General features: G+C 33.3%; 2 protein-coding genes and 1 pseudogene across 5 annotated transcripts; 1 reads left to right on the top strand and 2 right to left on the bottom strand.

Moving 5' to 3' along the window:
* The window catches only part of LOC116121752, a 50,158-nt pseudogene that overhangs the window by 2,836 nt on the left and 24,633 nt on the right, over window positions 1–22,689 (bottom strand).
* LOC116121750 (disease resistance-like protein DSC1) lies at window positions 789–9,406 on the bottom strand. 3 transcript variants are annotated; one of them, XM_031407689.1, is made up of 5 exons: window positions 9,141–9,406; window positions 8,060–8,507; window positions 6,226–7,309; window positions 5,743–6,036; window positions 789–965 (listed from the first exon to the last, which is right to left on the bottom strand). In XM_031407689.1, exons 1-5 carry the CDS (start codon window positions 9,271–9,273, stop codon window positions 954–956), a joined length of 1,971 nt encoding a protein of 656 aa, XP_031263549.1. In that variant the 5' UTR covers window positions 9,274–9,406; the 3' UTR covers window positions 789–953. The 3 variants fall into 3 exon arrangements, with proteins under 3 accessions (XP_031263549.1, XP_031263547.1, XP_031263548.1); XM_031407687.1 differs by lacking the exon at window positions 789–965 and adding an exon at window positions 5,456–5,613; XM_031407688.1 differs by lacking the exon at window positions 789–965 and adding an exon at window positions 5,466–5,592.
* LOC116121757 (kinesin-like protein KIN-12A) lies at window positions 20,576–22,664 on the top strand. Of its 2 annotated transcripts, XM_031407698.1 has the most exons (5): window positions 20,576–20,932; window positions 21,278–21,415; window positions 21,487–21,566; window positions 21,677–21,800; window positions 21,889–22,664. In XM_031407698.1, exons 1-5 carry the CDS (start codon window positions 20,903–20,905, stop codon window positions 22,003–22,005), a joined length of 489 nt encoding a protein of 162 aa, XP_031263558.1. In that variant the 5' UTR covers window positions 20,576–20,902; the 3' UTR covers window positions 22,006–22,664. The 2 variants fall into 2 exon arrangements, with proteins under 2 accessions (XP_031263558.1, XP_031263559.1); XM_031407699.1 differs by having other exon boundaries at window positions 21,673–22,664.

Here is a 22,689-nt window from a genome sequence, read left to right as displayed (position 1 = left end):
TGAAGTCAAAGGTAGTGCATAGTACATTAAGTTATGTGCCAATTCTTGGCTTTGTGCAGATATAGACTATTTAAGTAATTTCTGAGTCAATCATGGAGAAGAGGATCAATTTGAAAATAGTTATAATTCAAGAAAGCAAGAGAAAACAACAGAATAGTATATGCTAACATTAGCAAAAATCAAAATACAAATATACCAGATTACAAAGCAATTACCAAAAGTCCTAGCAAACTATTTCAAAAACCACCTTCATTGCATTTATACATGAACCACTTTTTAGGAGTGTAATATTTCAAAAGTTTCAGCCAATTAGGCAAACATAAAGCAACAATAATTTCAGAGAAGAAACAAGGAAGATGCCTTACCTTTTTCTATTCTATTGTCTTCATCTCTTTTCCCAGAAGATGCCTACAATTTATAAAAAAAAACTCTAAATCATAAGGGTTAGGGTTTAGGGTGAGGCAATGAAATTGGCAACTAAGACAATATTTGAGCAGGATGACTTTTACCCTATTTCATAAACTCACCTTGCTGGAAAATATGGGTTCATAAGATCATAAATCCAACTTAGGAGCAAATAAAATTACCATTTCATGAGATTCAACCGTGATATTGTATAGAGAAAAAAAAAAGCCCATCAATAAGATATCATCCAAAAATATTTGTGATAATCAAAAGCTGAGTTTTTTTTACAATAAATCACTGCAACAACGCGTCAACATGAACCTTGTGAAACAAAAACGTAAAACTTGTGACATGTACTTTTACATGGTATTATATAGCCACAGCATAGCCATAGAAAGAAAGCAAACTAATTAAGCAAATACAAGAAACAAAGCCAGCCTCAGAAGGCAAAAACATCAGGAAAAGCCCAGAAAAACCAACCAGAGTTTGACATAGAAAACAATTAACCAAATAGTAGCAGCTTACAAGAGTAGAAAGAGCAATCAACATCATTTCACTGCCTAGAAAACCAAACATCATCAATATTAGATAGTAACCATGTTGAATCACAACACAGAAAGCATCTGGCAATAAAAGATCATATAGCAGTAGCCTTCATCTAACATATCTAATTAAATAGTTCAGCAACATAATCTGAATTCCAGGGAAGAAAATCCAGAGAATTTCAGAATGACGGCCATCACAATAGGTTATTGTTAGTGTGTGCACCAGAGACCAAACAAGACTGAAACAATCACTGTAAATTTTGCAATTCTGAACAGTAGTATTGTCTTTCATTGTTGGTCAGCTTGAACTTCTTTCATTACTTTGTTAGCTTCCTCCCACAACCGAGTAATGATCCTGTTAATCCTTTCCCATAAAGAATATATATCCTTATATGATGAATAGTACTTTGGCGTGTTTTTGCAGCTTTTTGCTTTCCTTTCAGTCATCTGGGAGGGCTGCAAACTGACTAACATCAGAAAGAGGCAATCCTGCAATTCAGGAATTGAATGAATAATTCATAAAAAGAATTGTGCGACCTGATGTACACACAATATGCATGGGATGGGCTGCTGCCTCAATCGGGCCTTTTATCCCCGTTAGAGGAGAAATTATCAAATGTCCCTCACACTTTGAGGCAATGAGTTTTTTATTTGAAAGAAAAAAGAAGACTATGCCTTCACCAGGTGAATGTTTGTATTAAGTAATAATAGCACTTCGAACTGCAGAACCTAAGGGGCATGGCATGGATTCACCTAAATATATAGTAATGCAAAACAAGACAAACCAAATATGATGACCAATATAAATTGCAGAAAGCTAGCTTAAGAAGGCAACAAAAAGTAAGCTTTACCTTGAAACCATTAAACTATTATGCAGGACGCCACCACAACTATACAAAATACCAATGAAATCATATAGGACGTATAATTCTTCACCCATAAATCATATAGCCAGATAACAAGGTTAAAATGCATGTTTAAACTGAAAATGCATGGCTAAAAGTAATACATATATGCAGATAACAAAGTTTAATAGAGTATGAGAAGCATCCAACGCTGGAAAGAGTTGTTACAAGATTTAACAAGTAATGATTTACTAAATAATTTGAATTCAATGTTTGAGTCCACTTACCTAATAGAAGAAAGAACAAAGTGGCCAAAGTTTTTGAGGGCATAACTATGAGAAAGCTACTTACTAGTTACCCGCATGGCCGCATATGCGTTGACTCCATAGAAACCATACAAAACAAGGCCCGAGAAAATAAATATGTAATAACTTTCTTTTATTAAGTTTTTGGTTAATTTAATCCAACTTACCGTGCCTGTTTATTGGTCGCTTGTATTTTTCTAAATGTAGGCACCAACTATGGGTTTCAATCTCTGGTCTCTGTCCACTTTTGCATCTGTTCCCATATAATTATCTTTGGTGTACAACAATCTGACTCCACAGTTTTTCACCTTGCTGAAATCAATGCTATTCTCACTTCCATGCTCAACAAAGAACATAATGTAGCCCTCACTATTCAAACTGAGTGTAGGCAATTCATCGAACATGATAGCAAAATCATATCCAACGAATACATGATCGGATTCAACAACCTCATGCCCATTATATTCAAACAAATGGCCAAAGGAAACGATCTCCTCGTTAACAAGCAAACGAAATCTTAATGTGAAAGTTCCAAGCTCTGGATAGTCCCGAAAAGATGCAACAGCACAGAAAGCAAAACCAATTAAGTTATTACTGAGCCAACCTGCTGGAAGCTTTATCTCAAATCCAGTACTTTTAAGGCTAAACCACTCTGGAATTTTGCTTCCAGGGTAACATATACAAGCACTCGACGAGAATATCGATCGCTGCAAGTAGTCTCTCGTTACCTGTACCAAGAAAATAATCAACTTTTGATCTTCTTAATTTTTATAGCTTCCCTTTAAGGTTTGCTTTAATGCTAATTAGGTCCTTGTAATTTAAAATATATAAAGAGACGTTTTTAAGTAAGTTTTGTGAGAACCAAGCTTAAATACCATTATATTTATTTGTAAGAGATCATGGGTGATAAATCCAATTGTATTAACTATTGTCCACACAAAAATTACTACCTAAAGTTCATATTCCGTTTATTATCGAGAATTTACTTTTCAATTCGATGATAAACAGAGAGCAAATTTAGTCTAGGATGTTAAAGCTTTTGTAGAAAAGATGTTGTTTAGTCTTCTGGTGGTGACAGACTAGATTTTAATGGTTGGGGTTGGTCATAATCTAACTTGGGAGGGGCGGTTGTGTGTTCTATAAATCCTTCGATTGTCGAAGATTGACAAGATCAACGAAAACAAGGTTTGAGAGTTTTGGTAAGTGATGATCGAGGAAAAGAATGATAGTGGTGAGGGTTGCAATGATATTGGAATTGGCCGATGATTGGTCAGAATATAAACTTGGGGTAATAAATTGATACTTGAAACTTTTTGAGTGAGAAATTATTAAGGCAAACCTTGGGTGGGAAAAAAAGCTGTGTACTCTTACTGCGGTCAGTGCTTTTTATCATACGCATGTTCTTATTTTTGTTGCTAAAAAGAGATGTGATAGATAGATGAATAAAATATTTTTAAATAATTTATCATTATTAAAAGTAGTCACAAAAATATAATATTTACTTTAGTTCATTTAATGTAAATAACTAAATTATTGAATAACATTAAATCTGATTTGAATAATATTATTTATTTATTTATTTATTAGTTTAATTAATATTAAAATCTATTATTAGTTTATAATAGTAATATTAAAAAATAAGAGCATATATATAATTAAAAATAGATTATATATATGCTTAGTTTCATATGAAACGAGACACAGAGAGATAGACTTACTTCTTCTTCAGGGAAAAACAGTTGACGAAGCAATGGGTGTAATTTCAAATCTGGGAGCTCATCTAATTTCAGTTTGAAACAATTGATGAAGCTAATCGTGTAGAACGTACTTGGGCACAGACTTGGTAAACCTGATAATGCTTCAAGTGAGGTGCAACCCTGTGCCTCTATTGTCTTTAGCTGCTGTGGAAGCTCCGGTAAGGATTTAAGCTTCTCGCAATTGCGTAAATCAAGCCATAACAAGTTAGAGAGGTCTTTGATGCTCACTGGTAGGCTCTCAAAATTGTTTCGGCCCAGATATAATCTCACAAGTGAGTGTATTCGGCCAAGATCCTTGGGTAACACTTCGATACCACAATCAGTCAGATCTAGTCTCCACAACCACCAGCTTGGGAAAGGATACTCTAGGAAACTGAGCACCTCCAGATTCCTACATCTGGCCAAAGATAACTTGTCAAGGAATTTCAAACATGTTATAGATGATGGTACTTCTCTTATAGCAATTCCCTTGACTTCAAGTATCTTCAATGCTTTTAAATTTCCCAAGCTGTTAGGCAATCTGTCAAGTTTTGAACAATCCGAAAGATAGAGATATTCAAGAGATTTCAACTCACAAATGTTCTCCGGGAGACTATCAAGCCTTGAACAGTTTTTAAGACTTAATATTACTAGTCTAAACAGATGCTCTAATGACGACAATTCTTTTATTGCAGTTCCATCTAAATATAACTCTTCTACAGTACTAGGAAAGTATGGAACCGTTTTGAGATTTGAACAATTGAAAAGAATAACTATTTCAAGAGATTTCAACTCACAAATGTTGTTTGGGAGACTCTCTAACCTTGAACAACTTTTAAGATCCAATGTTTTTAGTCTATAAAGTTGCTTTAATGATGGCAATTCTCTTATTGCAGTTTCACCTAAATACAACCATGCTACTGTAACAGGGATATATGGAACTGTTTTGAGACTTGAACAATTGGAAAGAACAACTCTTTGAAGAGATTTCAACTCACAAATACTACTTGGGAGACTCTCTAACCTTGAACAACTTTCAAGATTCAACGTTTTTAGTCTATAGAGATGCTTTAATGATGGCAATTCTCTTATTGCAGTTCCATCTAAATACAACCATTCTACTGTCGGAGGGATATATGGAACCGTTTTGAGATTTGAACAATTGGAAAGAAGAACTGTTTCAAGAGATTTCAACTCACACATACTTTCAGGAAGACTCTCAAGCCTTGAACATTTTTTAAGACTCAATGTTACTAGTCTAGAAAGATGCTCTAATGACGACAATTCTTTTATTGCAGTTCCATCTAAATATAACTCTTCTACTGCACAAGGGATATATGGAACTGTTTTGAGATTTGAACAATTGGAGAGAATAACTTGTCGAAGAGATTTCAACTCACAAGTACTCTCCGGCAAACTCGCTAGCCTTGAACAATCCTTAAGATTCAATATTTCTAATCTGGAAAGATCTTTTAATGGCGGCAATTCTTTTATTGCAGTTCCATCTACATGCAACTCTTCCACTGTACAAGGGATATATGAAATTGTTTTCAGATTTGAGCAATTAGAGAGAATAAGTTTCCGAAGAGATTTCCAATGAGTGTTGATTGATAGCCTGATCAAGATCTTGCATTCTCGTAGATTCAAGAGAACAAGTTTATTGAGATTATGGATAGATGAGAAACTCTGATGCAAATTTGTACAACCATCCAGAATCAAGCTCTCAAGATTTGGGATAAGAGAGAGATCTGGTATTCTGCAAAGATGCTTGGAGTAACTGAGGTCAATATGTTTCAAATTAACAAGATTTTGTTTCTGAAACAAAAAATAAAATTAAAAGAACATAAATAACATACAAATATTTACAATTTAAAGCACAAAATGAAAAATAAAAGTTAACATATACCTGGTCCCCATTCCAAAGTTGTTTAACTTTGCTAAAAGGCATGTGGAGTGCAACAAGGTTTTTTGGATTAAAATTTGGTGGCAATGATTTGGCAGAATATCCATCCCAGCGAAAGTACCGTAGCTCAGAGAAATCAGATTTAAGGACTTCGAAACCATGTACCTTGTTATCATTCCAGCAGCAATGCACTTCCAAGAATCTTAGGTTATGCATCTTCTTGAAAGCTTTAGGATTTAAATGTAGCTGTCTTACTTCAGACATATCCAAGCGCATGCCTAGAATAGCTCCGGTCCCCTAATAATCAATAGCAGATTGATGATGAGTTAGTATTACATAGCTTAATTACATTAACTATCAAGTAATTAACTTTCTTTTAAAAATGTAATATATGCTACAAACTGGAATTGAATATTCTACAAACTAATATTTCATAATATCTCAAATAAAACATAGAAATAAAAAATTAAGGTCTTTGGCTCTCACCGCATTATTTGTCAATACTAAAAAGATATCCTCATGATCCCAAAGCCGACTACGTTTGCTAGGATCATTAGGTGATTCCTGACGAACAATATCTCTACCCATTTCTTGAACTAAATCATGCATTGTTATGGTGTTGAATGATGCGGTTATGAGAGACCTTTCAATCAGAACATTAATATCAAAATGTGAGGCTATGCCACAGCCATCCAAGATTGCTTCTATAAGATCTCTATTATACCCTTTAAAGAAACAAGCAATATCCAAAAATACCTCCTGCTCTTCATCATTTAGCCCATCATAACTTACTTTTAATACCTTTTGGACATTCATATCAGGAATTCTCCTTAATCTTTTTATATAGCTTTCCCATTCTTTCTTTGTCCTCTTATATAGAGAGGAACCTAAAACTTCAAGAGCAAGTGGAACACCTTTAGCATATGATAACGCCCTCTTAGATAGCTGCACAAAATCTTTTGGGGGAAGGTTTTGTCTAAAGGCGTATCGACTAAACAATTCCAAAGCTACATCATCAAATAATATTTCAGTTTCATATATGTAATCCACTTCACATTTTTCTAATACTCGTTTATCTCTTGTCGTTATCATGAATCGACTTCCTGAACCCAAATACTCAAAATGTCCAATCAAAGATTCAATTTGCTTTAGATCTGTCACATCATCAAACACAATGAGAACTTTCTTGGAAGCAAGCCTTTTTTTGGTGAAAGGGGATCCTATATTGGCATGTTTATCCTTTAAAATTGCACGAATAAGTTTTTTGTGCAACTTAGTTAGTCCCTTACTTTTCTCTGATTCTTCTCGAATATTTTTAACAAAGTAAGAGCTTTCAAAATGTCTAGAGATTTTATTGAACGCAGCACCAGCAAGAGTGGTCTTACCTATTCCACCAATACCCCAAATTCCTATCTTGCGAAAACCAGGAAACCCAATGAATAGTTGCCATTCAATATACTCGATTCTAGAATCTACCCCAACTAGGTTCTTGTTTTCAATTAAAGGAGAATCCTCATTCAATATCGCCAAAATATTTTCGACAACTTTCTGTAAAAGTATAGACTCAGACCTACCAAAAAAAAAAAAAGGAAAATACTCCAATTAGATAAATCAAAACGAAAACAAGGTACATTTTCCATCCTTGGATATGTGACCAATGGAAAAAAAAAATTGGATATCAAATAGAGTTTGAACCTTTGCACATCCTTAACAATAATAATTAATTAGACATATGTCATATATCTCAATGCAAAAAACATTATATAGCCTAATAAAAAAATCAATAAAAGTTAAGCTACCTAATAAAAAACTGAACTAGTAGTTTGCTATCAAATGACATCATATTTAAACATTAACTCAAGATCAGCCCTCCAAGACAAAAAAGTTTAAAAAATTGTCACTAAAACTCGATATCCTTCATGTATCCACTATTTCTTTTACATTTCTCTCCAAACCCTTAATGCCAAGGAACTTATCACTTGTTTTAACTTCATATTATTGGTTCTTATTGTTTTTTTCCTTTCCCAAAGAGACCAAAAAAACATTGATTTGTCAGACAACATGATTTTCACAGTGTAAAGTAATAATCAAAGAGTACATATGGCTTAGTTTTAATATAAAATGATAACTTTCCATATGTCACGTCTACCAATGTTTCTATTTAATATCACATGTGGACGACAGTTGAGTGATACACAATTAAAAAATATTAAATAGTTCAACCAACGATTAATGCTAAATTGAAACGAAGAATTAAATAAGTCAAATAAGTTAAATGAAAAACGAAAAATCAGCAGAAAATAAAAGTATTAACAGTCACCTGATGACATTTGAATCAAAGCCAGATAGATTGGCAGCTTCTCCTAAAGCAGTCCTCCATCTCTGCAATGTTTCTTGCGAACCCTTGAAACGTTTTTCAAGCTTAGAAAAAGCGTCCCCAAAAGTCCCAATCTGATTCCTTACATCTGATGGATATACACCATAGAAAACAGGGATTACAATCTGACCATAACTGTTCTTGCATTCAAGGATCTTTACAAGTTCTTCAAGGCACCATCCTGAAGAAGAATACTCTTTTGAGAAAATGATCAAGGAAATCTTTGACCCTTCAATTGCATTCCAAAGAGATGGAGAAATTTGATCCCCTGTTTTAAGCTCGTCATCAATGAATGTATTGATCATTTGTTGACACAAAGCGGCATACAGATGGCTAGTAAAATTATTGCGGGTATCCTCACCTCTGAAACTAAGAAAAACATCATACTTCTCTTGAGGAGAAGAGGAAGAAGAAGAAGCAGCCATTAACTTCCAGTGATGAGAATTACTTGACATTAACAAAAACATAAAGAGCTAAACCAAGACAACATATAAATGAGTCTTTCCATCAATCTCTAAGTATTTCAATTTATTTCCTTGCCTAGAAGATGTCTTGCCTTCTTTTCTTTTTCTTTTTTGACTCGACTAATAATCCAACCCCAACAAGCAAGTAATAAGCCATTCACATCTGGTGTGATTGTGACGCAAATTCATTAATCCCACACAAGAAATTCAGCAAGGGTTCACATTTAGTTACACCCAAAACTTTCCAAATCATTACAATTTAGTTAAATTCCCGATATACCCTTCTACATCGCCCACTATTTGCTTCTAACTTTGTCTCTGTACTCATCAAATTGAGATGGCGCCCAACATTTTCAAATATGCACCAAAAATTTTGAAACTGGGTTTTCAGTAGAGATGATTTAACTGAGTGGGTTACGAAAATGGGGTCGGATTAAGTGAAATTAGGGATTCAAAATTAAGAATATCAGAGTTTCGAATCAAGATTAACGGCAACAAAAATCAGTCAACAAAACAAATTTATTAATGATTTAATTGAAGGAAAAATGGGTTTTACATACCAAGTATTCTGTCTGGCTCTTTCTCACGAATCAGGCACATAAAGAAATTGAATGAATGGAGATTTAAGGGTTTTACAATGTGATTTGTAACACATTTGGCGCGAATGAACAGTATCTCCATTCTCCATGCCATTTCCTGCGCTTTTCTGGATATGCAGAGCTCTGCAATTAGAGAAATAAAAAAGAATAATCGATAAGAGAGCAACCGCCAATGCAATGAGCCTATCAAAAAGGATTAATTAGATAACACCCCTTAGGTTCGAAAAATTAACACCACACCCCCCCTTTGGCTGCCCCGGTGCCCCCAACTCTGAAGCGTAGTAGAAGCCAGTGAGGCCACAAACCTTGGTTTCACCGTCTTCCCCCAAGGTGATTATGTAATTAATCCTTAAAATAGAATAGAGATTTAAATTAATTTATTAAAGATATTTATTTAAATTAATTACCACTACAGTGATTATTGATGGTTATATATATTGATAGTGTTTAATTTGTATATTAAAATAGAAATAGAAATTGTTATTGTAACAAAAAGTATTATAACAATTTATTGAATTAGATAAAATAAAATTAATTTTTTTTTGTGGTTTATTCCTTGGCAAGGACAATAACCCATTTATATTTCTCTTATTTCAGTCTTTTTTTATTTTGCAGAAGAAAGAAACGAAGAAATTTATAAGTTTGAAGAAGTCATATTTCAATACATGTTATGTACTAAAAAAATCAATGCATTGATATACTAAATTTTTTATCTTTTAATGCCCTTGACGAATGCAGTAAGGGTAAACGTTAAAATAATCCTACTAAATAATATTATTGCAAAAAAACATTATTAAACAAAAAATTACGTACAAAGATTAATGAAGTATTAATTGAAGCTTATTAAAAATTTCCTAACAAAAACAAGTATGCAATTGCAAATTATAGAGCAATTTGGATATATCACTAGAGAAAATCAAGCCGTGTTAATAAATTTTATGAGATTGATGTGGTAGCAATCTATCTTTTCTTCCGTATTTTTATCGACAAGTGTAGAAATTGTAATATAAATTTCAAAAGAAAAGAAAGTTTTGTTACTTTGAGATAGGGAGATCACTAAACAATGTCAAAAAGATGTGCCATTAAATTAGTTATTTGAAAATGAAATAAAGATAAACACATGCATTGAACATAACAAAGATAAACACGTGCATTGAAAATGTACTAACTTTTGATGTAATAAATTAAAAAGTTAAATTATATTTCGTGAAAATAATATACTAATTTAGACTCTAAATTGAAGAAATAAAATATATTTTTTAACCAATAAAGTTGAAATCTTATGAAATCCCTACATATTTTTATAAATTATTTAGTGTTGGAACTTAAATATTACTGTTAAGCCCTAAAGAGATTTTTTTTTTTTCAGAAATAAAAATAATTTCGTTCACAGCATGGTAGAAATGGTTGATAGTCGTCCAAGTCAGCAAGTCAATACAACTAATATACAAATTTTCCACATTCAATTTGAAGTATAAGATAAGACAAGTTAGAAACTAAATAACAGTATTTTAAAAGGAATAGTTTTTGGAAAATAATTAATGAAAGGTCTATTTCTAGGTTGTTGTTTATCTCAAATCTTTGACGTTTAAAACAAGTGTAGAAATTGTAATATAACTTTCAAAAGAATAGAAATTGTTGTTACCTTGAGATAGATAAATTATTAAGAAATGTCAAGCCGTGTTATATGATTATATTAAAAAGATGCGTCATCACATCAGTTTCCTATCTTTTCAAGATAAACTCTAATTTCTCAATTCTCTGAATATGACTAATTTATTCAATTTTTTTCATTCATTTTTAAGTGATGGAGAATTCAATAACAAAGCACTAGAGCCAAGAAAAGGGAAGAAGAAATAAATGAATATATATATAATGAAGAAATAAACAATTGTGCAATTGCAAATTGTACTCTTAGTTAGATAGATCTAAATAGTAGGTCAAGCCTTATAATTGATTTTAAGAATTTGATTTTCACTAGTTCTTCATCTTTTCTGTCGTATTTATCTAACTAGTTCATAACTAATTTTCATAAATATTAAACACTGAGTATTAACACATACACTTAATAAATAATTCACACTATCAAACAATTACATTTTTATTATTCTAGAAAATTACTACTACATTTCCAATAATTTATATGAAAATACTTCATGTGCTAATCTTCTTAACAAAAAACACTTATAATATTTTCGAAAGTTATCACCATTTTTTTTTCTCGAATTGATGTGATATTCTAATTAGCAATATATTAAATTATTGGAAGTTAAGGAAATACTACATTCAATATATAAATTATAATGGTATGCTATTAAGGTAATAGCAATATGATGACAACTTTTTTTTAAAAAAGAAAAAAGAAAATCCAAAATGCATCTTTTTGAGAAAATAATAAATTTTTTTTTTTTTTTTTTTTTTTTGGGAAACCTAGTAATTGTATAAAAGAAATACGAAAAAATACAGAGGAAATGAGGAAAAAACCCCACAGCTCTCTTACTTGGACAGGCCCAAGGAAGCAAACAAAGTAAAAGTTAAGGATGTACAATCCTTTACAACAGGCTTAACCAAAAAACAGGGTTGGAACAAAAAGAAAGAACAATTTACAATGCAAAACCAAGGCCAAAACAAACCAGCCATTTTCAACTTACACAGTAGAAGCCCAAAGTCTCTCTACTCCTGTTAGTAGCAAACAAATCATCCATTAAACCATTACCGACTTCTTCCTCAAATCTCCTATTGCGTTTGACATTATCATTATTATTAACAATCTCATTCTTAAACTATGTTTTATTAAAACCTCTTATTAAATAAAATTATTTCAAGAACATTATTGAACAAACAATCACATATAATGAAATATTCGTTAAAGCTTATTTAAAATTTCTTGATAAAAACAAATGTGTAATTACAAATTGTATTACAACCTGGACAGATCACTAAAAGAGATCAAGTCGTGTTAAATTGATAATATGAAATTAATAAACTAATAATTCCCCATCTTTTTTTTCGTGTATATCTTATCAATAAGTGTGAAAATTGTAATATGACTTCCAAGAGAACAAAAATTTTGGTTACTTTAAAATTGATAAATCACTGAGAGAGATTAAATCGTGTTATATGGTTGTATTAAAAAAAGTTCCTATAAGAAATACACAAAATGAATGTAGACACCACAAAACAAATCCTAGTTTCTCAACCCCCTTAATCCCTTTTATTAATTCTATTTTTTAATACCAAAATTCAATTATTTTCTTTCGTTTTCAATTGATGGAGAATTTGATAATTGAAATTCAAGTTGAAATGTCGGGCAAGTTTTCGGATCCCGGAGTCACTGTGCCTAGGAACTGAGAGTTAAAAAAAGGAAAGGAAAAAAGACAAAAAGGGCAATTTATGAGCTTATGCAAATTCTGCTGATGAACATATATTTCACTAGATATTTATTTACTTAATTTCACATTAAACTTAATCCAGCTTCATTATTAACAATAATTCTCTTTGGTATAATACTTGTAAATGCTTTTCTTATATCATGAAACTACGTATAATAGACCCTCTTAATTACTAAATAGGATTGTTTTAATGTGTGCTCTAATAAAGATACATACATCGATATACAAAATTCTTTGTCTTTTAATGCCCTTGATATATAAACTAAGAGCATGTTGTATGATAATCCTACTAAATAATATTATTGTAAAAACCTTATTGAACAAAAAATTACAAGCAAAGATTAGTGGAGTATTTGCTTAAGCTTATTCAAAGTCTCCTAACAAAAACAGGAGTGCAATTGCAAATTGTAGAGCAATTTGGATATATCAGCAGAGGAAGTCAAGCCCTGTTAATTAATTTTATGAATTAATGTGCTAGCAATCCATCTTTTCTTCCGTATTTTTATCAATAAGTGTAGAAATTGTAATATAAATTTCAAAAGAAAATGAATTTTGGTTACTTTGAGATAGATAGATAAATCACTAAAGGAGGTCAAGTCAAACTGTATTATATAGTTGTATTAAAAAAATGTGTCATCAAATTAGTTCCTTAAAAAATGAAACAAAGATAAAACATGCATTGAAAATGTATTAACTTCCGATGCAATAAATAAAAAAGTTCAATTATATTTAATAAAAGTGATATACTAATTTAGACTTTAAATTGAAGAAATAAAATATAACTTTAACCAATACAGCTGAGATCCTTTGAAAAATCCTTACATACTTTTATAAATTATGTAGTGTTGGAACTTAAATATTGTTGTTAAGCCCTAAAGAGATTTTTTTTAGAAATAAAAATAATTACAATCACAACATTGTAGAAAAAGTAGATAGTCGTCTAAGGCAGCAAGTCAATACAACTAACATAAAAATTTTCCACATTCAATTTGAATTATAAGATAAGACAAGCTAGAAACTAAATAACAGTATTTTAAAAGGAATAATTTTTTTGGAAAATAATTAATAAAAAGTCTATTTCTAGATTATTGCTTATCTCAAATCTTTGACGTTCAAAACAAGTGTGATATAACTTTCAAAAGAATAGAAATTGTTATTACTTTGAGATAGATAAATCACTGTCAAGCCATGTTATATAATTGTATTAAAAAGATGTGTCATCACATCAGTTTCCTATCTTTTCAAAACAAACTCTAATTTCTCAATCCCCTTAATACGACCAATTTATTCAATTTTTATCTCAAAATTCAATTCTTTTCATTCATTTTTAAGTGATGGGGAATTCAATAACTAAAACATTGAGAGCTAATTCAATAACTAAATTAGGAAGGGAAAACTAAGTCGTTTATTTTTTATTGCCTTTATAGAACAATATGTTCTCTTGATACAAGTGTTTACCTGAGCTAATAAAGTGTTTTATATATTAGCTGCATCAGTATAATTTTCAGTTTAGTTAACACAATAGACTTTGTTCTTTAGAAATTGTAAAATTTTCGTTTCGTTTCACTTACAAATGAAAAGATCATCAAACCCTGTTATTTGCTTTATAACACCATTTTTTTTTTTTTTTTTGGAATTGCTATGATATTCTAATTAGCAATATATTAAATTATTGGCAGTTAAGGAAATATTTTATTCAATATATAAATTATAATGGTATGCTATTAAAGTATTAGTAATATGATGACATCTTTTTAAAAAAAAAAAAAAAATCCAGAATGCATCTTCTTGAGAAAATAATAATTTTTTTTTTTTTTTTTTTTTTAAGAAAACCCGGTAATTGCATAAAAAAACGAAAGAATAAAGGGAAAAGGGACACCCCCACACTCTCTTACCTTGGACACGCCCAAGGAAGAAAATAAAGCAAAAGCCTAAAAGTTGGATGTACAATCCATTACAACAGGCTTAACAAAAAAATAAGGCTGGGACAAAAAGAAACAACAATTTACAAAGCAAAAACAAGCCCAAACCAAGGCTAGAGCAAACCAGCCTTCTGTCAACTTACACAGCAGAAACCCAAAGTCTCTCTATTCCTATTAGCAGCAAACAGATGATCTATTCAACCATTAATGACTTCTTCCTCATACATCCTATTGCCTTTGACATTATTATTATTAGCAATTTCATTCTTAAATTATGTTTTAATGAAACCTCTTATTAAATAAAATAATTGCAGGTACATTATTGAACAAACAATCACATGCAAAGATCAATGGGATATTCGTTAAAACTTATTCAAAGTCTATAATAAAAACAAGTGTATGATTGTAAATTGTATTGCAACCTAGACAGATCACTGAAGGAGGTCAAGTAGTGTTAGTTGATTTTATGAAATTGATGAGCCAATAATTCGCCCATCTTTTCTTTCGTATATATCTTATCAATAAGTGTGGAAATTGTAAAATGACTTCCAAAAGAATAGAAATTTTGGTTATTTTAAAATGGATAAATCACTGAGAGAGGTCAAACCGTGTTATATGGTTGTATTAAAAAGAACTGTCATAGAAGAAATACACAAAATGAATGTCTAAGCAAGAGTGCACAACCACAAGAAGCCTAATCTCTACAATCTTGTGATCCTATACAAAAAGCCAAACAAGAGAGGAACGCCATAGAATCTCTGTCCATCTCTCCCAACGGCAGCCAAAAAAAAAAAAACAACGAAAAGATATGCACAAAGGGCAACCTCACTTCCCACACCAAAGCCACAGCTGAGACTGCAACTTTTCCACTGTCTAGCCTACGATGCAGCATATATATATATATATATATATATATATATATCATCTGCAAGAAATCCATCCTGCCCAAGTTCTCATCCTTCATACATGGCACTACAAAGGACTGCAGTATACTGGATGCATATTGAAACCCACAAGTGCACACGGGACTTTATAACCAGTAAAACCTGTCAAATGCACCATCTATTGCTCCCACCCCTTAAACACTGCATAATCTATTTGAGTTTGCTTGACCAAACAGATTATGCAGTGTTTAAGGTCACCATGGTCACACCTGCTAGCTTCTCCCAACCTAGGCACAAGGTTTGGCATATATATCCTGAAGATCAGGCAAACAAGAAACCCCAGAAATGATGGACTATAAAACCTTGAATTTCCTACTGAAATTTATAATTATATATATTTAAAAACTATTTATATTATAAATGCAATTTTCGCCAATATATTTTGAACTTTAATATTATAAATTTTATTATATTATTATGAAATTTGAATATAATTATTTTGTTTAATCTAGTATTGTCCCAAACATAATTGTTAGAGTCATGAAAGTGACTCTATTTTGGTGATAAAAATACCCCATTTGTGATTAAATTGAAGTATATTGAGACAATTAAAGAATTTATGAATTTATTCACGAAAATCGCTTCTTAATATTTTTCTTATGAATTTAACGTGTTTGGAATGATTTTGGAAAATATATGAGTTGATATTGGGTTGTGGTTTATGGATTAAGTTTGATTTTGTCTCATTTATGCTATTTAGGGGGTAAAATGTCATGTTTTAAGGGGCTGATTTTGTCACTTTTCAATTATGTAGGGACTAAACTGATATTTTACAAATTGTTCTATAAAACAAAAAGTGCAGATCGCGTTTTCCAGGGGGGGCTGTTCATCATCTTTTCCGGCGACCCTTCGTCTCCCTCCGGTGACCCTTCATCTTCTCCGGCGACGTTTCGTCTCCCTCGTGCATGGTTCATCATCATCCCGTCAAAACCACGGCAAACCACCACCGAGAACCACCACGTCGCGACGCTTCGCCTTCCACCACCGTGACTTTTCGTCTTCCAGGCGAGATTTTGCCGTTTTCCGGCGATGTTTCGGCTCCCCAAGGGTCGATCCACCTTCCCCACAGCCAGATCTACACTTCCCTAGCTTCAGCCGCCGGGAAAACCGCCGAAATCCGTGATTTAGCCGCCACGACTCTTCATCTTCCAGGCCAGATTCTGCTCATTTCCGGCAACTTCTCACCTCCACAGGACCTGATCTGAACTCCCCATCACCAGAGCTTTCCATTGGTACCTTCGGATCCCATTTCCGCCACCGTTTTCCAGAGACCCGCCGGAAAATTAACGTTTTCCGGGGAACCGCGGCTGTTCATATTCCGGGCTGTCCGTTGGTCATTTTCGGCCCTTCTTCCCATCATATCGCTGTCGGTTACCTCCTCTTCGCCATGATCAGCTCCGTTTCCACTGTTTCAACCTCCGTCATCACCACCATGAGCGGCTGAGTTCCCGGTTGTCCGTTACGGTGTAGGCGAGATCAAGATTGACTCCACTGATCTCCTCATCAGCTCTCGACTAGTTGGATGAGCCCGGAATGTTGGATATTTGGTTAAGTTTCTTGTATTCAGATTATATTTGTTTTCGTTTCAGTTTGTTTGCGATACTTTAATATTATTCTAATACTCGACGTGTTGAATTGATAATGTCCATTGAGAACGTTTATTGATATATAACTTTTTGCATAATTGAATGTCGGTTTGAGATTATTAAATGTTGATTATGACTTTAAATTGCTTCGGTACTGATTGCAATCAAGTTGTAGTAGCGTTTAATATCATTTCTACTAGGAATGCATTTATTGTGTAATTAGTTGATTGGATGATACAAGTTAGTAGGTTGTACTTATTAACGTTGTACCAACTAGTGGTGTTTAAGGGTTTAGCATTTTTCGGTTAGTCAATGATAGTCTTTAACCAATCGATCTGTAACTAAGACGACGGGGAGACAGGATAGATTATGCCTAGATTGTCGGGAGATATTTCTATTGATTTGCCTAGCCTTGTAGGTTTCGGAAATTGAAGAGCGATGAGAGGAATTGTGAGAGTTGGTCTTGAGTCAAACCGAACCCGTAGCGACAACGCTTTTAATATTGTGTTTTAGTTAACAATTTATTTAATGCTTTTTAATTTCCTGCAAGTAATTAGTTTCCTTAGTTTTAATCAATCATTCCGCCAATTTCTCTTTCGTTAATTCAAAAGTACATTAGGTCGTTAGTCTTGCTCCCTGTGGATTCGATCCTGCTTACCGCTAACTACGGTACTTAGGTTTAATTTTGTGACCGTGACGACCGGTCTAACAATAATACAGTATCCTATCACACACACATGTATATATTCAATCCAATAGAATCATTTTAGGACTTTTATGTCTACACATGCTTCTAAACCGTCCTTGGTGGGGCAATTAAATGAGTTGAGCTGGTTGTGAGGACAAATTTGAGGAGCAAATAAATGGCGCTGCTTATAATGGCATCTGGAGATGATAGAGAGAATGGCAATTGGACTAGCATATCACATGATTCTATCAACATGATTTCAATGAATTGCTTTTCCTTGAAGTGAAGTGATGGACAAGCGTGTCCCTCTTTCTAGTTTTGCCCCAAAAGTCTTTCTTTTACATTTACCACCTTATTAAATAAACTGATTCAGTTTCCTTGAATTGGCATGTCTCTTGCTTTATGTTCCAATACCCATAATCTGTACTACTTTAGTCATATTCAGTAGAAAACAAGTACCCAAATAGTAGCTTACAAGAGTAGAAAGAGCAATCAACATCATTTCACTGCCTAGAAAACCAAACATCACCAACATTAGATAGTAACTACGTTGAATCACAACACAGAAAGCATCCAGTAGTAAACAATTATATAGCAGTAGCCTTCATCTAACATATCTAATTAAATAGTTCAGCAACATAATCTGAATTCTAGGGAAGAAAATCCATAGATTTTCAGAATGACAGCCATCACACAATGTGTCCACAGGCCAAGCTAAAAGGCTATCATTAGTGTATTCACCAGAGACCAAGCAAGACTGAAACCAACACTCTAAATTTTGCAATTCTGAACAAAGCAGGTGGTATTGTCTTCCCTTGTTGGTCAGCTTGAACTTCTTTCATTACTTGGTTACCTTCCTCCTACAATTGAGTAATGATCCTGCTAATCCTATCCCATAAAGAATATCTCCTTACAGTTTGGTGTGTTTTTGCAGCTTTTTGCTTTCCTTTCAGTCGTCAGTGAGGGCTGCAAACTGACTAGCATCAGAAAGGAGGCAATTCTACAATTCAGGAATTGGATGAATAATTCATAAAAAGAATTGTGTGACCTGATGTACATGCAATATGTATGGGATGGGTTGCTGCTTCAATGAGGCCTTTTATCCTTGTAGAGGAGAAATTATTAAATGTCCCTCACACTTTGAGGCAAAGAGTTTTTTATTTGAAAGAAAAAGGAAGACTATTCCTTCACCAGATGAATGCTTGATATTAAATCCCCGCTTCTATGTATAAATATATGCATGCTCTAAGGAGGACGAAGCATTTGCAATTGATAGCTAATACTAACAAGCAATCAAGAAAGGAATGGCCATCATTAGAGTTGGTATTAGTGGTCTTCTTGCCTGTAAGTACATTTTGTCCAAAGGTTTCTATCCAACTGTTTTTGAGTCATAAAGTTGCATTGGAGGAGTATGGACTAAAACATTCCAAACAACAAAGCTACAGACTCCAAAATCTTCTCTAATTTTCCATGGCCCTCTTTAGTCATAAATGTTTAAGTAATGCATGGTGTAACTGTTTGATTGTTTGTTTATGTTTTCAATTTTGGCATGATCTATTTGGGTTAATTTGAGCTACTTGTTTTTGGTAGTTGGATTTTGGCCTTATTTGTTTGGGTAGGTAGCAGTTGTGCATGGTAGATTTGTTTGTGTTTTTATTTGTTTTTGTTCTCTATTTTAATTTTTATCCGTTATAGTTATATTTTTAATTTTTGATCATCTTTTTATTTTGTTATTGAAAACCATGGTGTATCCTTTTGTCTGTTTACACTTTTCCAAAAATCAGAATGGTGAAGCATGGAGGAGAAAATTGTCAAAGATGCAACTCAACAAATACAATAGAAGATTTACGCAACATTTAGGAGCTGTAACGGAAGCATCTTAGAAATTGCTTCTATTTTTTTGTATATCTTCCCTGTAAACACATTTCGCTCTACTAAATTCATAGTTTTTTGTTTATTTGTATCTCAAGAAGAATTTCATTACAAATTATATTCTTTTGTATGAATAATTTCTTTTAAATCATGAAGAATTTCAGCTACAAATGAGCAATTTTATTCTGCACCTTTCTTTGTATATATTCACTTAAAAATTTGCTACCAAAACAGGGACAAATTGGTCATTTGTTGTGTCTCATTTTTTAAAAAACTCATAGGGACAAACTAGTTATTTCACTAGCTTATAATAACTTGATGGCATGATCATAATTCACCATAATGATGTGGGTATTTACGTAATTGAACGAGTTGACTAAAATTAATAAAAAACTAAGATATAAACTTCCAAGAAATGAATAATAACTAATGGGCCTGAGCCCTAAAGTCCATACAAACTTCTCTAAGAGTAATCTTATGCTTACTCACCATCTTACTATCATTTATAAATATAACGTATAGTACGGATACCATGTGCAATTTTAACAAAGGTAGGAAGGCGGTTAGTATAACTCGTGAGTAAGCATAGTGTTTTTCCTTCTCTAAACCTATTTCTTTTTTGTGATTTAAAATTTTAATCCCTCTCTGCAAAATCAGTAACCCTATGTCTCATTTCTTCTCTACCAACTCATCACTACTGCAAACCACTAAGCGCCAGCACCCCCAAACAACTCCCAACCCACCTCAACATACCGCGCGCACCCCCCAACCCCCCCCCCCCCCCCCCCCCCCACCCCCCCCCCCCCCCCCCCCCGGTGGGCCCACGGCGATGGTAAACTGAACCTTTTTCTTTTTTGTTCCTTCTTTGTTTTTTAAATTACTATTCTTGTTCTTATAGACTAAAAGCTAATTAGCTATTATCATTCTCTCTTTGTCTACAAAATTCAAAACTCTCTAACGGATGCATTTACCTCTCTTCTCCTCCTCTTGTCTCCAACGCCTTAAATCTCAACAATCTTTGGCCAAATTAACAAACCCTACTGTCTCTTCTCTCTCTTTAGTTTACTGATTGGAATGAAGCACTTCATGCAGCCAAGAAACACAATCTTGAGGGAAGTGAGTCACCATCTCCAAACCCTAATTCAAAATTAAAGTCATTGCGGAAGCAAAAATCATCCAAAGAAAACGCTCCGCCATCAGATCCGAACTCACTTCTTCCACCTTCTCCGGCATCTTCCAAGATTAAGAGTCCGCTGCCCTCACGCCCGCCCAATCCACTCAAGCGCAAACTCGCCATTGATACACTTCCCGAGAACGTAATGGTTGGGGTCCCCGACTCGGGTGTTCAAGTAATTGTTTCGATTTTCTTCTTTTCAGTGGTTATTTGATATTATCTTTTTTAAATTTTGAGAGAATTTGGGGAAAAATTGACACAAGCTTGAGAAAAAGGAAATTTTAAAGTTTTGTTTAGTTTCTGTTTTGTTACTGAGAGGAAAAGCGAGAAATTTTTGAGTTTCTTTTTGTTCTGTATTCGAAGAGAGAGAGAAATTGGAAATTTGCGCACATGGTTAAATATTGTAAAAGGATTATTAGGTTATATATTGTTGATATTCTTGAATGTTGTTAAGTAGCTTTACTGCCCAACTGTATACAGAGTAGATTCTAATGTCTCTAGTTTGGATGGTGTGGATTAGGTGATAGTCCGAATGCGACTTGTAAATAAGGAACAGAAAGAAGGGGAGATGATAGTACAGAATGTTGGCAATGATACTTTGGAAATCAATGGACAGACATTCACATTTGATTCAGTTGCTGAAATTGATTCGACACAGGTATTATCTCTTTTCTACTTGACTATTTGCATTATTACCATAAGGTGCTCAAATATAGGTTTGTTTTGCAGTTGGATGTTTTCCAGCTTGTTGGACTCCCTCTTTTTGAAAATTGTTTAGCTGGATTTAACAGTTCAGTGTTTGCCTATGGGTAGGTACCTTTTATCTTGCTTTTGATTCCTCTCATCTCATATTTTATTTTACATGTAATTGTGCCATTAGCTTTCTTCATGCATCTGAAAAATTGATTACTCTAGACAGGGAGTGGAAAGACTTATATACCATGTGGGGACTAGCTAACGCCTTGTTGGAAGAAAACTTATCAAGTGATCAAGAAGGCTTAACTCCCCGTATTTTTGAGCGACTATTTTCCCGCATAAAGGAGGTGAGGTTCAAGTTTTTCAGGATTCAACTTGTCGAGGTATTAATCCTTTGCATTTTCATGATATTAACCCCTTGTTATTTCTTTGTAGAAACAAATCAAGCATGTTGAAAAGCAGCTAAATTTAATGGCACTATTAAAAATAAAAAATTACATGCACACTTTTAAAGATCTCTCTAACTTGAGATCTCTAAAAGTGTGCATGTAAATTAAATGGTGTCATTATAATTTAATGAAGCCCTCACTATTCGAACTGAGTCGAATTATTATCAACTAAGAACTTAATGAAGCCCTCACTATTCGAACTGAGTGGAAGCAATTCAGAGGGCATCATTCTGTAACTGTATCCTATGATTACATGATCTGAGTCTGATTACAGACCCCAAGAAAACGAGTTTCTCATTAACAAAAAGGTTAAGTCGAACTTCAAAAGCATTGCTGCTCCACCGTTGTGTGTGTGGAGATGATAAGATGGCTCACACAGTGAAACCAATTAAGGCAACCTGGTGGAAGCTTTATAAAATTTTCACTACTTATAAAGTTGAACCAGTCTGAAATTCCTCTTAATTCATTTATTTTCCTTCATCTAACAAATTTTTCAAAACCTAATTCCTAATGAGGGGTAGAAATTGGAAATCAATCTGATGAAACTACGGTAATGAAGGTGTATGGGAGGAGAGGTAAGGGAGTTGGCAGCAGATTAAAAAAAAAAGGGCGGTGACAGGTGTTGAGGAGTATTTTTGGGCTGGGACAGATGGCTTATTGTGGTTGGTCAGGAGGGAAATTCTGCTCGTTTTCATTTGTGAAGTTTATTGCGGGAATATACAAAATATAGTAGTTGTTATTCTTTGTGTTTGGTTGCTTTTGGTTGTGTTTTGTTGGCTCTGTTGGA

The sequence above is a fragment of the Pistacia vera genome, unplaced genomic scaffold (assembly GCF_008641045.1).
Source record: "Pistacia vera cultivar Batoury unplaced genomic scaffold, PisVer_v2 Contig128, whole genome shotgun sequence".
Classification (NCBI taxonomy): Eukaryota; Viridiplantae; Streptophyta; class Magnoliopsida; order Sapindales; family Anacardiaceae; genus Pistacia; species Pistacia vera.
The sequence above is the reverse complement of the archived record's forward strand: the minus strand, read 5'-3'. Positions and strand labels throughout refer to the sequence as shown.

What these genes read in the sequence shown, in the direction of transcription:
- LOC116121750 (XM_031407687.1), bottom strand. Translation starts at nt 9,273, where the DNA reads ATGGCATGGAGAATGGAGATACTGTTCATTCGCGCCAAATGTGTTACA. An exon ending in AGAGCCAGACAGAATACTTG is followed by an intron (nt 8,508 to 9,140) that starts GTATGTAAAACC and finishes CTTCTCCTCAAG; the next exon opens with AGAAGTATGATGTTTTTCTT. An exon ending in TAGTATTGACAAATAATGCG is followed by an intron (nt 6,037 to 6,225) that starts GTGAGAGCCAAA and finishes ATTGATTATTAG; the next exon opens with GGGACCGGAGCTATTCTAGG.
- LOC116121757 (XM_031407698.1), top strand. Translation starts at nt 20,903, where the DNA reads ATGGTTGGGGTCCCCGACTCGGGTGTTCAA. An exon ending in TCCCCGACTCGGGTGTTCAA is followed by an intron (nt 20,933 to 21,277) that starts GTAATTGTTTCG and finishes GGTGTGGATTAG; the next exon opens with GTGATAGTCCGAATGCGACT. An exon ending in AGTTCAGTGTTTGCCTATGG is followed by an intron (nt 21,567 to 21,676) that starts GTAGGTACCTTT and finishes TACTCTAGACAG; the next exon opens with GGAGTGGAAAGACTTATATA.